This window comes from Puntigrus tetrazona, chromosome 8, assembly GCF_018831695.1.
Source record: "Puntigrus tetrazona isolate hp1 chromosome 8, ASM1883169v1, whole genome shotgun sequence".
NCBI lineage: Eukaryota > Metazoa > Chordata > Actinopteri > Cypriniformes > Cyprinidae > Puntigrus > Puntigrus tetrazona.
Genome location: NC_056706.1, coordinates 13,208,876 through 13,224,784, shown reverse-complemented (window position 1 = coordinate 13,224,784; position 15,909 = coordinate 13,208,876). Strand labels below are relative to the sequence as shown.

The following is a 15,909-nucleotide window of genomic DNA, read 5'->3' as shown; positions in this document are numbered from 1 at the left end:
GTTCTGTAATTTGTGAAGATATTTATTTTTAAAGTTAATACATTAGGTTCATGATGTCTTTGTATACTGTATAGTTCTGTTAAACGATCGGATGATCCTAAAATAAAAGTTATATATTTTTTTAAAAGTTATATTTTGAAAATTTTTACATGTATACATTCACATATATTTTGTATATATATTTATACTGATACGATTTCTATTATATATGAATATATTTAATATATAAATGTAACACTAATACTCAAAAATTGACAGTAAAAAGTGGCAGCTGTGGTTTTAACAAAAAAACTAAAAATGTAAGTCACTAATGACAAATATGAGAAGAAACAAAATATATTATAAGATATGCTTAGAAATTGAGTCACGCAGAGATATCTAGAAATTCACAGAATTTTAACATCCAGTATTTTTTACAGTTCATTTACAGTTATTCCACCGTACATGGTAAGTTAGAGGTGTCCAGTTAACAGATATTAACTGTAACATTTGTGTTTTCAAGCGCACGTATACGTGTATGTTTGTGTGACTGACATTTTTTCCTCCACATTTCACCGTGGTTCCACTCCATATGTTCTCGTTCAATGGACTGACTTGGTTTAGAAATCATGTTTCTTTAAGATTACAGTTTTCACACATCCTGTAGAAATATTGATCCTGGCACCTGAAATGACCTGAAACGCTGCCAATTCCCTCGCGCTCTTCTCTCTCGCCTTCAGACAGGCCTGGTTTATCAGACAGTGTGATGTCAGAGCTTAACTGTGTCTAAAAGCGTTCTCTTGTTCTAGGTGTTGCACATAACAGGGTAAAACAGGCAGATGACAGATGAGTAAGCTCCATTAGCCACAAAGACAGATGGAGAGACAGAGGCCGAGCTTTCATATAAGAGGCCCCTGGTGGACGCGATATGTGTTGTTTGAAGAATCAAAAACCATCCATTTCTCTCTCCCTCATGTCCGTGTACACACACTGTTCTCTCCGAATCGTTTTCCTGTCTCTTCACGGATCTTGACAGGCTTCATCAGAGTTGGGATCTGTTCCGGCTGGATGGGCTCCGAGTCTTGTTAGTTAGGGTACACAGCTGTTAGCCTCTCACACTTTGTGAGTCAGTGGCTGCTAAAGTCATGTCTGCTGAAGTTAGCCGTGGTGTCGAGTGTCCTGGGAGGTGGAGGTTTGGCTGTGAAAGTCAGCATGGCCTCCGTAGCGAAGACTCACATGAGCCGGGCCGTCATGTTACCGCTGACTCAAATATCTCCCTGTATCAGCTTCATCAAATTCATTTGTACTCTATATTTCATGAAGCCCATACACTCCACAAGCTGCGCCATTTTATGCAAATTGACTCACTAGTACAACATTTGGAGGTTTTTTATACTCTAGAGATTAAAAGATTGGGAGGGTACGATTTTTATGTTTATTTAATCAAAAATACAGCAAAAACATTAATATTGTGAAATATGAATACTATGTAGGGAAACTGTTTTCTATTTGAATATATTTAAAATGTAATTTATTCCTGTGGTAGCGAAGCTGAATTTTCAGGCAGTCATTGTAATGTTGGTTTGGTGTGCAAGAAACATTTCTTATTGTTATCAATGTTAAAAACAGTTTGAAGCTGATTGCACTGTAACTTGTCACTTTTGAGCAATTTAATGCGTCCTTTCTAAACAAAAACGTTAATTAAGCAATACAGTAAGGCACAGTAAACGTTAATGACAAATACAGGAAAAATCTTAAATGTTTAAAATGTACCGTTTTTATATTCAGGTTGGTTTCCTTTGGATTTGGAGACTTTTTATACCATCAAGAGATGTTCCAATTAGTTTGAATATAGCTATTTTTCATTATGCTATTGTTTTACTCACTGAATTATTAATGTGAATTTGTTTGTTTTTGAATTTATTTCTTTTTTTTAATGTGAATTGTTGTTATTTTGGAAGTTGTACCCCATTAAATTTTACAGCCTGAACTAAACCTGTCTTGTTATCATTTTAAATAATTATATATATTAAGAGACTAACTGGCATTGACTGAGATCCTCTCTTCCTGTTTTTTTTTCTTCTTCTCAGTAGTTCAATAGATTGTTTTTTAAAAACTTTGCTTATCAGTATGTGACGTCACGTGCGATCCCTGCAGATTTATATTCTAGGCCTACAACTCTTGCATTAGCATAGTTTTTCTATTGTTTAGGGTGATATAAAGAGCTGAGATGACACAGGAAGAAACCGACAGAACACTTTTTCACATTTCCGCCATTAATGCCGCCTTAATGATCAGCATGCATAAATTATCCCGCTCCGACACAGACAAAACACTATAAACTTCTCTATGACAGTCTAATGCCAATTCCTGTTATTAGAACTGGCAGCTTCAGGGGTTGCACAAAAGTCACATTAATTACAAGAGCCCAAATTATTTCATAGAGGGATGCGGGATGTATCTGATGTTGCTGTGACTCTCCTCTGTTCTAATGAGACTCTGGAGTCTGGATCCAGAGAGCCACATCTTCCTTGATCTTAGTTTCCCCTCTCTTATTAACTCACTCCCATATGATCGGACGTGTGTGTGTGTGTGTGTGTGTGTGTGGCAGAATGGGTCTCTTAAAAATGCGTCTGATTTATCATGCATAGCAAAAGTGTGGCAGGAATTATTCAGGAGACTTACGAGGACCCCTGGTTAAGTGCGAGTGTGTTATCGCACGGGTCCTTCTTTTAAAGCTGCCACGCCTGTAAAATTAGCATGAAAGGAGATTTAGTCCCATGCACACTGTTTCATTAAGTATTATAGCAGAGACATTATTAGTGCACCATCCAGCCGGTAATAAAACCCAGCAGCGTTCGGCCGGGTTCTGAGAGGTGGGGTGTGGGATCTCATAAGCTCTCTGCAGGCAGGAGGGCAGACGGACCAGGCCATAACACAGGTAATTACGCAAACTCTAGTGTCAAAGGTTCCCGTGAACACACACAGAGAGAGAAATACAGGCATAAAAAGAGAAAGAGAGGGGCAGAATCACACCTGGTTCACGCAGCATGCTAATTAACAGCTAGGGAGTGATGTGCAGCCCATGTGGAGAAGGTTGGGTTTATTGAGTGCATGCAGTCTTAAAAGCAGGTTTAATATAACTCGGCTCTGCGAGGTGAGAGGTTGCTGAGGTTCTGGCTTTTCGCACTTCTGTTCTTTGCACACTTTCTGCTTCGCTAATGCTGAGGCGCCGCATGCGAAAAGGAGCAGAGGAGAATTTGGATCAGATCAGGCCACTGTTAAGCTGTTGGTAATGTACTGGTGGGAGCAGATGAAAGGACAGATTACTGCGGACAGATTTATGGATGATTATTTGCTTAAACAGAGGCAGATCTGTGGCAGTCATTCAAGTGAGTGGAACTGACATGAGTTTCCACACATTATGAGACTTAGAGTATATATATATGTGTGTGTGTGTGTGTGTGTGTGTGTGTGTGTGTGTGTGTGTGTGTGTGTAAACATCATTATCTGTCTATCTATGTGTATTTATTTATTTATGATGATTTGGTGAGAAACCCAGTGACCCAAATGGCATATACCTATGGCATACACTATGATTTCAATAGTTTTTAGTTAATTTCAATTATTTACTTTTAAATTTATTTTTCAAAACATGCACTAGTGACATGATCTGTGTCACAAATTTGATGAGAGACCTAAAAATGGTATAGTATCTTACATTTCAAATGTTAATATTTACCTACATTTTTTTGTTTTTTAACCATATTGTTTTTTAGCTTTAAATTTGATGTTTGTGTTTTTGTTATGTATTTGTGTGTGTGTGGGTAATCTCATGTGGCCGTTCTGACCTTTTCCACACACATTTTCTCTGTAGATGTCATTAGAGTTTTTTCTCATTACCATGTATGTATTCACTGCCCCAGATATGCAAAGAATATACTTAAGGATTGAATAAAGTCAAATGTGATATGGATATTTAGATAATATTTAAAGAACACTACATAAAATAATAATAATAATAATAATAATAATAATAATAATATATACAGTATATATATATATATATATATATATATATATATATATATATATATATATATATATATATATACTGTATATATATATACACAGTATATATTATTATTATTATTATTGTATGTAGTGTTCTTTAAATATTAATACAACTGAAATGATAACTTCACAGCGCAGTTGGTACTTAAATAAAATACAGTCAACCAAACATCAGCTCGCCCGTATCTGTGTCACTGTTGAAACGCGACTGAAGTACAAAGCCTATAATTTACATAATAAATAATAGTTCTGCGTTCAGATACGCATAAATCGCAAATATGAATATGAGTGGTAGGATACACAGGGTAGCACAAATCTCCTTTTCACAATCAGTTGAGTGCGCAAGTACACTTCTTTGTCAGTCTGTGTGAGAGACACATTCAGAATCAGCACATGGTCACCGTGTTCTTCTGCTTGTGGTTATCATTGCAATGCATTAGTCCATATATATATATATATATATATATATATATATATATATATATATATATATATATATATATATATATATATATATATAAAGTATGTGTGTGTATGTATGTATGCCTGTTATAGACATCTTCAGCGATGCTTCCAGAATATATTTACATCTATGCTGCCAATTCTATGTAAATAGCTAGCTAGGTTGAGACAGAACCATATTTTTTCCAACCTTCTGAACAGTGAAAAATCAGTCACCTCATTTATGAGGCTCAGTAGAGATGCATTCTAAAAAGAGCCAGCCAATCAAAAAACTCGAACTCCCTCCAGCAGGCCAATTACAATCATGCTGCTCCCGGTAAACCAGATGCAGAACTGGAAATCTCATTTTACACGGTCTTCGGAAATTACACATGTAAAAATACACAATGCAAACAGTAAAATATGTGCTTTCTAGTGATGTGCATTTGTATATTGACAAAACCACATTTAAAAATTGCTGTAAAAAATGTATTTGTCTTATTAAAGATATTGCACAATATAATTAATAATGCACATTAGTAATAATAGCTCCATTGCGGTATACTGAATGATTTCTTGTCCTTTCATCATGAAGAATAATGGCAAGGTCACTGGAAATGCACTGATCAGTGGGAACCTGGTGTGACCTGGGTTTTTCATTACTGTCACAGAAGTAAAAACTCATTCAGCTTCACGGTCTTGCGCTGCGCTTTTGGCAACCTCCAAGTGTTTTAGTGCTGATGCAGAGCTTATTAAGGAGGAAACAGTACTGCAGACTTCTAAACTTGTGCTTGTCAAGGAAAATGGTGCATTAAATCCTCCTGAGGTTGATTATGTGTGTAACTGTATGTGGGTTAGAGAGAGAAATCCCTTCAAAACAGATATGGTTAAAACCACTTTCACATCACTGTTTGATCTCTCATGTTTTAACAGGCACCTCGGTGAGAAGATTTATTAAATAAAAGATTTGTTATTGCTATTTAGTCTCTTTTTTCATTAGTAAAATATTCTCTTGTCTCGTCTGCTCTCATCTTGTCTTATTTCCTTTCATATCATCTGCCCTCCTGTTGCCTCTCCACATTTTCTCTTCTCACATCTCTTCTCCTTTCATGTTGTCTCATTTTCTCTCATATTGTCTCATTTACTCTTATTCCATCTTCTTTCCTCTCATTTTTTCTGATCTGATTCTCATCTCTCATTTAATCCATCTCCTCCTGTCTCATCTCAACTGCTCTCCTTTACTCTCATCTCACTTCCTATCCTTTTATCTAATTTCTTTGCATCTTTTTACCTCTCATTTCCTCTCATCTTTTCCCTTATCTTTATGTCTCATTTTCTCTGGTCTCGCCTCTGCCTCATCTTTTTGCCTCTTGTCTTATTTCCTTTTGTCTCGTCTCTTCTCCTCTCATTTCGTCTCTTCTCATTTGTTTGCCTCTCTTCTTCTCGTCTCTTCTCATCTCATTTCCTCTGATCTTTTTAGCTTGTGTCTCATTTCTAAATCTTCATTCACATATGTTGTCCCCTCATCTTGTTTCATTTCTCTTCTCATCTTATTTCCTCTCATCTCTTTACCTCACTTCACCTCCCCACCTTTCATCTCATTTCTTCTGATGCCATCTGATTACCCCTCATCTCCTCTCCTCTTGTCTCATTTCTTCTCATCTCGTCTCTTTTCCTGTGTGCCATGAGATTTGGAATGCTCTCCCGTTGGGATGCTCCTTTCTGTTCTTAATAATTCATAACTGCATGCAGAGTGTTTTTTTCCTCACCAGAAACAGACACTGAGCTGCTCTTGCATAAATGATTCAGCGCGCGTGCACCTAGCCCCACACAGTCTCTCATTAACTTTTAAAACTACCCAGAGTCCCGTGTTGTTGCTTTTTGGTTCTTGAAAAACCTCCATTTTAGGTTTTGTTCTTCAACCACAGCATTCAGGTTTAGTATCTTCAGCACAGTTTTCAAGGCCCACTTTAATACTTTAGTGGAGTCATAAACCTTTAGTGCATATTTCATCTGTAGTTTCTCTAAGTGGCCAAGAAAGTCCTTCTTAAATGCTCAGGGTAAATATGTACCTGCAGTTTCTTGTAATGGATTTTTACCAAGTGTAAACAGGGTCAACAGCTAATACAAATTTTCTATTGGATGGCTGCATTGCCTAAGTATTACAGTCAGAAACAGCAGGGGAAAAAGGAGCGGGAGAAAGATAGCGATGCAAGAGAGAAAGCGAGACGTTCCTAAGACATTTCTTCATTATGCTGAGAATTCCTCTAGGAGGCATTTTGACTCGGGCCAAGACACAGACAGAGTTCAAAGTAGCACTTGGTCAATCCTATTTGAATCCATGGGACTCATTTCGAACAGAGTGTGGATTTAAAGTGGATTAGAGCCTGTTTGGGGGCAGGCTGAGGGGTTTCTGAGTAAACCTGATATCGGTGGTCTCTCTCCACCTCTCCCCTCAGTCTTCACACGCTGATTGTTTTTCAAAGACTTGCACGCTGTGCTATTTGCATTTCAGATATATTTCTTAAATTCCCAAACGTGTCCCGGAACCAATCCTGATCGAGCTGCTTTGGTTCAAAGTGTTGGAGGGACTTTTCTCTCCCTGTAAATCCTGAAAGATGAATATAAAGGCTGCAGATGCACCGTGCTGCTTCACTTTGATCTTGCTTTATACTTTTTTATCCTGCTCAGAGTCTTCATTTGTGTAAAACTCCTCACATTGGGTTTGAGAATATCGGCGCTTAGCTGTGCTGCATCAGTGAAGCTGCTTCATCACGCATACACAAAAACACACACATTCAGTGGGAGAGAGAGAGAAGAGAGAGAGAGAGAGAGAGAGAGAGAGTTTGGAGATAGTTTGAAAACTGCAAGCTACTGTGTGTGTGTGTGTGTGTGTGTGTGTGTGTGTGTGTGTGGCTTCTCCTGTGTTCTGTTGTATGAAATATGAGAGTTGCACATTGTGTGGTTAAACCCTTCATGGCTGTGTCATGACAGTTAAATAAGAATCTCGTTGCTCATGGTGAGCAGGCAGAGCTGTGAATATGTCACATATCAGTACAGTGCGGATGTGTTTTCTGCTGCCTTGTATACAAACTAAACCGTGCGACTCTTTTCTGCTGTGTAGCTGAATGTTATATGTATTGTTCTATGAATGTATAGTAGTGGTATTTTATATTATTTAGATATTACACTGTGAAAATGATCTTAATAGTAATGATATGAAAAGTGAAAGATTGAAAAAATGCTACAGTACTAAACCTTTTTTTGGGAGTGAAAAAGATAAAATACTGAAAATACTCCCAGAATTCCCTGCATGACACTTCACATTTGATCTCTTTTCATTGATATAACAGTTTCTTCTTAGTTTTTCCTTATCAGTTGTGAAACTTAGGGTTTTATATCTTACATTTAAAATGTTAAATTAATGTTTGTTTCATTACGTGTTGCCATGATGGTATTTATTTTTTTTGTGAATGAATTATTGAATTATTTTCTATATATATTGTGTGAATGACACTGTGTTCTATATATGAGTATTTCCCTCCTCAGCTTTCTGTAAAGCTGTGATGCTTGTGATGGGCTTTGGTTCATCATGTGCATTTCTCATTTTTCACTGCCTGTTTTTCGGTGGATATCAGTGTATTACAATGTTACAAATATCATACCATATGAATACTTCAATAGGTCGGTATAGTAACATTACATCAGTTAATAAAATCTATTTTTTTATTGTGAATTTAAGTTAAGTATTTACCTAAAATGTTTTACCTAAAATACTTTTTATGAGGAAGTCCTGGCAGCCACAGCTGTTGGTATTTTATCGTAAATGTAAATGTAAATTTTTTGGGGGAGATTGTTTTATTTATTTGGAGAGTTTTTTTTTAGTTTTCAGTTTTTATTTAGTTTAAATTTAGTGCTGCCAAAGAAATATTTTTATAATAAAAATATAATAATATATATAAATTAATAAATTAATTCATTCATTTAATACATTCACCATTACAAGAATTATCTGACTGTTCTTTTCCTATAGCTAAACCATTAGCTTGTACCTGCCCTTCTTAACCAGCTATTCCTGCATTCTTGTAAATGCATTCATTTTTTAGTATTTTTCCTAAACAAGATGCAATGTTTGTTTTAAGGATAATAACTGACATAGTAGAGTCCTAATGAGTGTTTCTTGAAGCGTGACTTCATTAGGAAGTCTTCCGTTCTGTTATCCAGGAGCTTCTCCTTTTCTCTGGCTCTGCTCTCCTGTCTGGTGTCGATGTCCTGGCATCATTTTTCTCATTTTTAATTGGTTGTCATTTCTAGAGCCAGTGTGTGATTGAGATCAGGTGTGTGTGGGTGGGATTAAATGGCTGATGTAAACCATCATATTTATTGCTGGCCAGGCTTGACCACCTGTTCGGTGCGCTGGCACAGAAAGCGAGTTCAGATCTTCATCAGATGCCCGTTACCTGACAGAATCTGCCACATGACAGAGACGGGATGCCAACTCATGGTCATTATTTTCACCAGCGCTGTCTCTGCCAGCCTTACTGGCCACGTACACCTATCAGAGGAATAAAAATATCTCAGAGAAAAAAAAAAAACTCCACCCGCTCTCTCATGATGTCTGTCTTTCTCATTCTAGTGAGTTAGTTCAGTCGGAGGCTGATATCTGCCAGTGTGTCGGACATGATTTGTGGCCATTTGGGTAAAGTGATACACACTGAATGATCTTATCAACCCACAACCGAGACATTGCGTTTTAGTGTAGGGGTTATACAGATTACACATACACAGATAAAGACCCAGGAGTTTCATAAAAGCTTCTCCCTTTTAAGAGAAAACTCAATAGATTCTTCTACTATTTTGAGACATGTTCTCTCCTGAATCCCAATTCGGGATTCGGGCGACTGTGTGAGTTTGGAGCTATTTGTCCATTTGTCGTTTTTACTATTTTTGAAGAATTACGTTTCACTCTATATACAACATTGATCTTGTATATATGTCACAAACCTTTATATTTGTGATGTCGCATTATGATTTAGATGACTCAGAGGAAGTATTATCTATAGATTGTGAAACATTACTTCTTTGTAATCAATAATAAATTATTTAGGAAATAATTTTCATTTATTATATTGGAAGTCATTTTCACAGTTTCATCTTATATGCAATCGTTCGACGTTTAGATCAATTTGATGTTAATATTAATATTAATTAACTGATGCTAATATTGCTCAAAAAATAAATATAGAGGTTTTCAAATGTGTTGATGTCAAGGATACAATATAGCTTTATAACCATTAAATATATTAATATGATCACTTTTCAAAATAACACAATTTAAATCAAATCTTAAAAAATATTCAGAAAATTTTTACATATCATTACATTAAATGCGATGTTAAAAGCATATGTTAATAATTTTTAAAAATACCTTACATTGTTTACTTTACATTTTTTTTCTGTAAAATGTATATTTTTCTGTTACTCTCATGACTTACTAGCACTGCCCTGTGGCCCTTTTAGTTTGGAAACCTCTGATGTAGCACTTCTATGGCTTTGTAGACGGTGAAAATATTGTCAGGTCAGGTAAAAATCTCAACTACTAAATATTTAATCAGACAGGTAACTTCAAAACAAATTTTTATTTACCAGCATAACCTGACATGCCAGTATTGATTACCGCACATTAAGCCCCAGAGCTTCTCAACATGCGCATTGTTCATTGATTTTAAAGACTGCTGATAGATAAAAAAAATATTCTATGAGTGCTGATGCATTAATATCTTCAGACATCCTTATGCAGCCGCGTGTTCAGATATGCAGATTGTTCCTTTAGGGGAGAGAGAGGGAGTAAAGGAGAGTAGAGGGAGAACAGTAGAACTACAAACACATTAATTTTATAGTGCACAAAGCAGCACAGCTACCAGCCCCGCAGCATTTGTTACAGGACTGGAAAACCTGTCTGAATAGAAGCAGGAAGGGAAGATGAAAGGGCCTTTAGGTGATGGGTGAATATTCTTTGATGCCTTTTGGTCTGTCGGTCATAATGAGGTCTACAATGGAAAAGTTGTATGGATATTTGCGTGCGTGCGCGTGTGTGTTTGTTTTCTGTGTTGATTTGTCGCTAGTGTTTGAACTCCAAACGCTACGGGAAATGATGTGAGCTCTCTGAAATGGTATGATTGTTTCAGTCTCGGCCAGCCGAATAAGGATTGGAACCATTAGGCCATGGTTTAAAATACTGAATGAGAGACGGAGAGACGGAGAAAGAGAGAGTGGTTTGATGTGGACATATACTGTACTTGGGGAGAAAATGAAACAGAAATGTCTGCGTGTGATGATGTCACCATCTGCAAAAATTCCAGTGGGACTAATTAAATGAATGGAACGGAGACGCCTGCCCCCCTCTCTCTCTCTCTCTCTCTCTCTCGCTCTCTCTCGCTCTCTCTCTCTAAATGTTTAAGATGCAGCTGCTGTACTGTGAAACACTAACTGGGTTTAAAAAAAGTCTCACTGCAAGTATAAGCTTAATACGGTTTCACTGTGGAAACACTTCTGCCCCTCTCACTTCAAATATGGCTGTTAAACCTTTAAATAGGTGCCATCTCTGAAATACAACTCTCGTAATATAAACTTATATCCTAACTCTAAAATACTGTAGCTCTGTCTATGACTCTCAAGATACAACCTTTAACATTCAAATGCTGCCCTTTTATCTCTGAAATACTGTAGTGTACCTATGCAATACTGTCCTATGTCTTTGAAATACTGCCGCAGTATTTCTGAAATACCTCTGAAACGCACTACTGCCGCTCTGTTTCTGATATTCTGTCTGGAATACTGCTGTTCGTTTGCTAAATATTGCCTTGTATTTTCTCTTATTGTCTATTTATGAAATATCGTTCTATACCTTTAAAACACCGCTGTTCTATCTCTGAAATGCTGTCCTGTAACTCTGATATTTTGCTTCTGAAATACTGTTCTGGACTTCTTAAACACTGAACTTTCTGCTCTATTTCTGTTGTTAAATACTGTTATATACCTGTACAATTCTTATGCTCTGTCTCTAAATAACTGACTTATACCTCAAAAATACTGTTGTTCTATCTCTGACCTACTGCTCCTTTCATGAATTGTTTTTGTCTCTGAACTCTTTGTCCAAATATCTAATATTAAACCTTTTAATGCGTAAATACAGCACTTCTATTTATGAAATACTGCTTATCTGCCACAGAATTTCTGTATTTATCACTCTGACTGTGCCATTGTTATAATTATTAATCCTTTTATTATTAATATAGCCATACAACTCAAATATACTGCTCCTTTACTTAGAATTGACTAAAATACTGCTGGTTTAATGCATTTGTGGTTGCTTTTAGACATTCTTTTGGATGCAAGAAAAAGTTTATGAAGTGTGTTGCAGAATCAGTCGATCAGAAATACTTTTTTCTCAATGCACATTCCCAACCATTCTCTGTCCCCTTTCTTTTTCACTTTTACAATCTCACTTCTAGTATCCTTTTTGGCTTGAAAAATAACAGTACATTTGATGCAGCTGCAGGCCTTTGTTAGCAGAGAACCGAAAAGTAAATAATTGACAAATGGGAGGAAAAAAACATTAAAGTAAAAAGAGCGTATACCTCTACAGTAAAAATATATATTAATTTACATCCATTCGAAAACTCTTTGGCTTTTTCTGACATCGAAATGAACTGCAAAAACTAAATAGCTAGCAATTAAAGTCTTGCTGGAGATTTGCTTGTGATTAAGCTTGACTGGTATTAGTGCAGAGACATGTTGATGATGCTAGCCAGTGGGTGTTTGGCAGTGTTTACTGAGAGCTCCTAAAGAACTAATGAACACACAGCGGAAGTTTAGCCATCAAAGAAGAGCAGCCAGAGCAAACACAGATATACACACACTCAACTGAACACACACAATGCCCTTCTTCTGTGTGATCAGCCTGTTGAAATTCCTAAAGGACAAAGTTAGAGAGTATAATGAAGCTCACTAGGTATTATTTTGTTGATTGCATTTTAAAGTGTATGCAGTGGTTGCATTAATATTGATGGTATTTCTATATGTTGTCTTATCTTGACTCCCAAGTAAATACAAAAAATGCTTGAGCTTTGATGATTATCTGTTTGTCTAAACAATGAGTGTTTGGGAAATCGCTTTGGAGAGGGTTTGGTGCCACTGGTGGAGCAGAAATAACACACTGCAGATTTCTGTGTATGATGCGAGAATATAAATGACGGCGACAGTATCTTTTTGTTTGTTCGTGGCTGTCCACCTGCAAACTACCTCCAGGCAGGGGTTTTCCTGCCCACCCCTCAGCTTTAAACAGGAGAGATTTCTTGTGAGCTCTGCTGTTTGAAAGATAATTAGTATGCTAAATCTGCATAATTCGACACATTCCCACAGCGACTCATAGACTTCCCTGAGCCAGGCAAGCCATTTCCGAAACACCGCTTTATGTTGTTTATCTCTCTTTCTTCTACACAAATTCTCAAATTTCTCTTTTTCCTCTATCTTTTTCAATCGGCTGACTAACTATTTGTGTCTGGAGCTTTATCAGAGTGTGTGTGTGTGTGATGTGCTTCGTTAATGTAAAAAAGAGGCAAATTCATTATTAAGCCGACACTAATCAGAAGACCTCCATTGCCAAACTGCAGGGGAGGATAACAGGGGAGAGTACACTAAAAATGAACTGTGCCCACTAATAATGTCATTTATTTGCGCTTGCTGTTTGTGTTGTGTTAGCACCCAATTCACTAAAGGAATTATGCAAATCAGGTAACAGTGCAAACACGCCCCAAAATTAGTGCTGAAAGCAATTTGCACAGTGCAGTTCTCCATTTTGCATTGTGGAGGACGCAGCATTGCTCCACTGCAGTCCAAGCACCTGAATCAGCTCTTTAAAATGCAGATTCTCATCAATGCCCCGTTTTTTGGATACGTGCCCGGTTATAACACTTTTCTTTATCATTTGATCATCATTGGATGAGGTACTGCTGCCACGATCAATAGAAAATTTACACAAACTTCTCTTTGTGAGAGAATTCAGCTAACCGAACATTTTCCACAGAAGTCTGAATGATAAAAGTGCGCTCTTATTGGTTGGCTGATACCATTAAATACTCTCACATGATGTCTTCTGAACTTCCTCTCAGAAGTGTTATATAGGATTACGGGCTATAGTGTTAACGTAATAGCATAAGCAAGCAATTTCACGCGTAGGCTACATATGTAGAGTTTATTAGATGTCAATACATTGTAAATGAATGATCTGCTTTCATTTTGTCTCCAATGAAATGCTTAAATATGTATGCCTGAGATAAAAGAAATGAGATAAAAGAAGCTGAGCAGTGCTTTTTCTTTTGTAGAGTCTAAACCAATGGTCTGTGTAGTTTTACGATTTAATTTTATTAGACCCAACACAAACATTCCTCAGAAGTGTCAATTATTTTCGGCCAGAGTGCGAATTGTGAGAAGGTTGGAAGGGAACTGACTTTGCTAATTAGAGCTTAAACCCCCAGTCGTCGTCATATTCTTAGCAGCTGTCTTATTTTACAATAGATGTATGTAAATAGAAAACGGTTCTTTAAATTGTAATAATATTTGACAGCATTTTTTCCCCCCACTGAATTCTGGTTAAATAAACGCAGCCAACAACTTCCCCTCCCCAAACAAGAAGAGAGCATGACCAAAATCAATACCAAGATTAACCACTAGGGACTCAGTATCTGCCGGAAAACCCAACCCACCCCTGAAAGCTTACTCTCTCTGTAAGTAATTGCATAATTCAGTGTTTTGGATCACTCAGCATTGTATCAGAAAACACTGAGGAAGAGCATGATGACATTTAGATAGCGCTGGAGGAGAGAATGAGTTCTCCTCTAGAAACATGCAATCTTATGGCCTTTCTGATCAGTGTAACGCTTGTGTGCTGATGTGATTTGTGTGTGTGTGTGTGTTTCAGAATGCAGGAGCGGGCGGTACAGAGGGTGTGCGCGTGGCTCTTTCTGGTGATTTTGACCCTTCTGTCTCTCTGGGGTCATCTGTCTGATGCCTCCTCTCACCGCAGTCACATCGGTAAGTCAAGGTCAAGGTTCATTCGGTCAAGCTTGTTGTTATAGCCTTGTTTTCATTTCAGCCTACAGTGTTGATTATTTTAATGAGCCGTCTCATTAAAAAAACAGCTTATGTGGAATGCATGAAGTTAGATTTGGGACGATATTACCATAAACATTTTCATTCTGTTTTTAAAGATCTGGAGTTTGGTTCTTCTGTAAATCCGTACAAGTTAAGTGAACGAAGCACGGAGCAAAGACAGAAAGCGGCGTGTTTTTGTAGACAGCTCAGGTGGTAGGTGGATGCTTAGATCAGCTTAAAATAGTCTAGAGAATGTTCTCTATTTATGAAGTGAAGCGCTGATGGACCGTAGGACACTGACGTCTCTGGGGTCATGTAGAGGCCGCTGCAAAATGTTTCAGTAGAAAGGGAGTTTATAAGAGTTTATTTGTCATAAGCGCTTTCATATATCAATTGAAGATGATTGATTCAGATTTATGCAAGTGGAAGTTGTATTGCATTTATCAGTTTATGGATTACAGAGAACTGACCATATGGCCTTGGTAAAACTACACTTCTGCTTAGACAAGCAACACTGCTACTTCAGTTACTCTTAATGTGTCCTTATTGAATGAGTATAATTTATTAATAACACTTTACAATAAGGTGTAATTTGTTGACGTTAGTTTATGTATTAGCTAACATAAACAATAAACAATAGATTTATTACAGTATTTATTCATATTTGTTAACTTTAGTTAATGAACTAACATTAATAAATGCCATAGAAATGTAAACATTGTTCGTTTTTAGTTCATGTTAACTAATGTTAACTAATGCTAACTAATGAACCCTATTATAAAGTCTGACCAATTAATCTATAAAGCAGTTCTCATTCAGTAGCGTCCACGCAGTCATGTCAATAATATTGCCAAATTTAACCAAGATGTCATTGGCAAGGAATCCATACTTCACTGGTGATAGAAATGGAGAAATGAAAGCTTTGATGAATAGAGAGGAACAGCAAAGGAACAGCATTCGTTTAAAACAGAAATTATTTATAACAGTATAAAACTCTTTACTGTCACTTTGGATTAATTTAAAATGTCCTTGGTGAATAAAATGTTTTGTCATTTGGTGTAATTGATTTCCTTAAAAGAATAATTTACCCCAAAATGTCATCATTTGCTCACCCTCAACTGGTATGCATTCTTTCTTATGTTGAACATAAAAGACGACATTTTGAAGATTGTCGGTAATCAAACAGTTTACTTCTGTAGTATTTCTTTCTCCACTATTTAAGTCAATGGGGATTTTCAAAATATTTCTTTTGTGTTCAGC

The 15,909-nt window shown here is 36.8% G+C and overlaps 1 protein-coding gene across 1 annotated transcript in view; it reads left to right on the top strand.

The window, feature by feature from the left end:
* Positions 1-15,909, top strand: part of tafa3b (TAFA chemokine like family member 3b) — a 60,259-nt gene that overhangs the window by 21,341 nt on the left and 23,009 nt on the right. Inside the window, exon 2 of the mRNA XM_043246845.1 lies at positions 14,477-14,589. Coding sequence (XP_043102780.1) covers positions 14,478-14,589 — 112 coding nt within the window. The 5' untranslated portion in view covers position 14,477. The remainder of the gene's footprint in view (positions 1-14,476; positions 14,590-15,909) is intronic.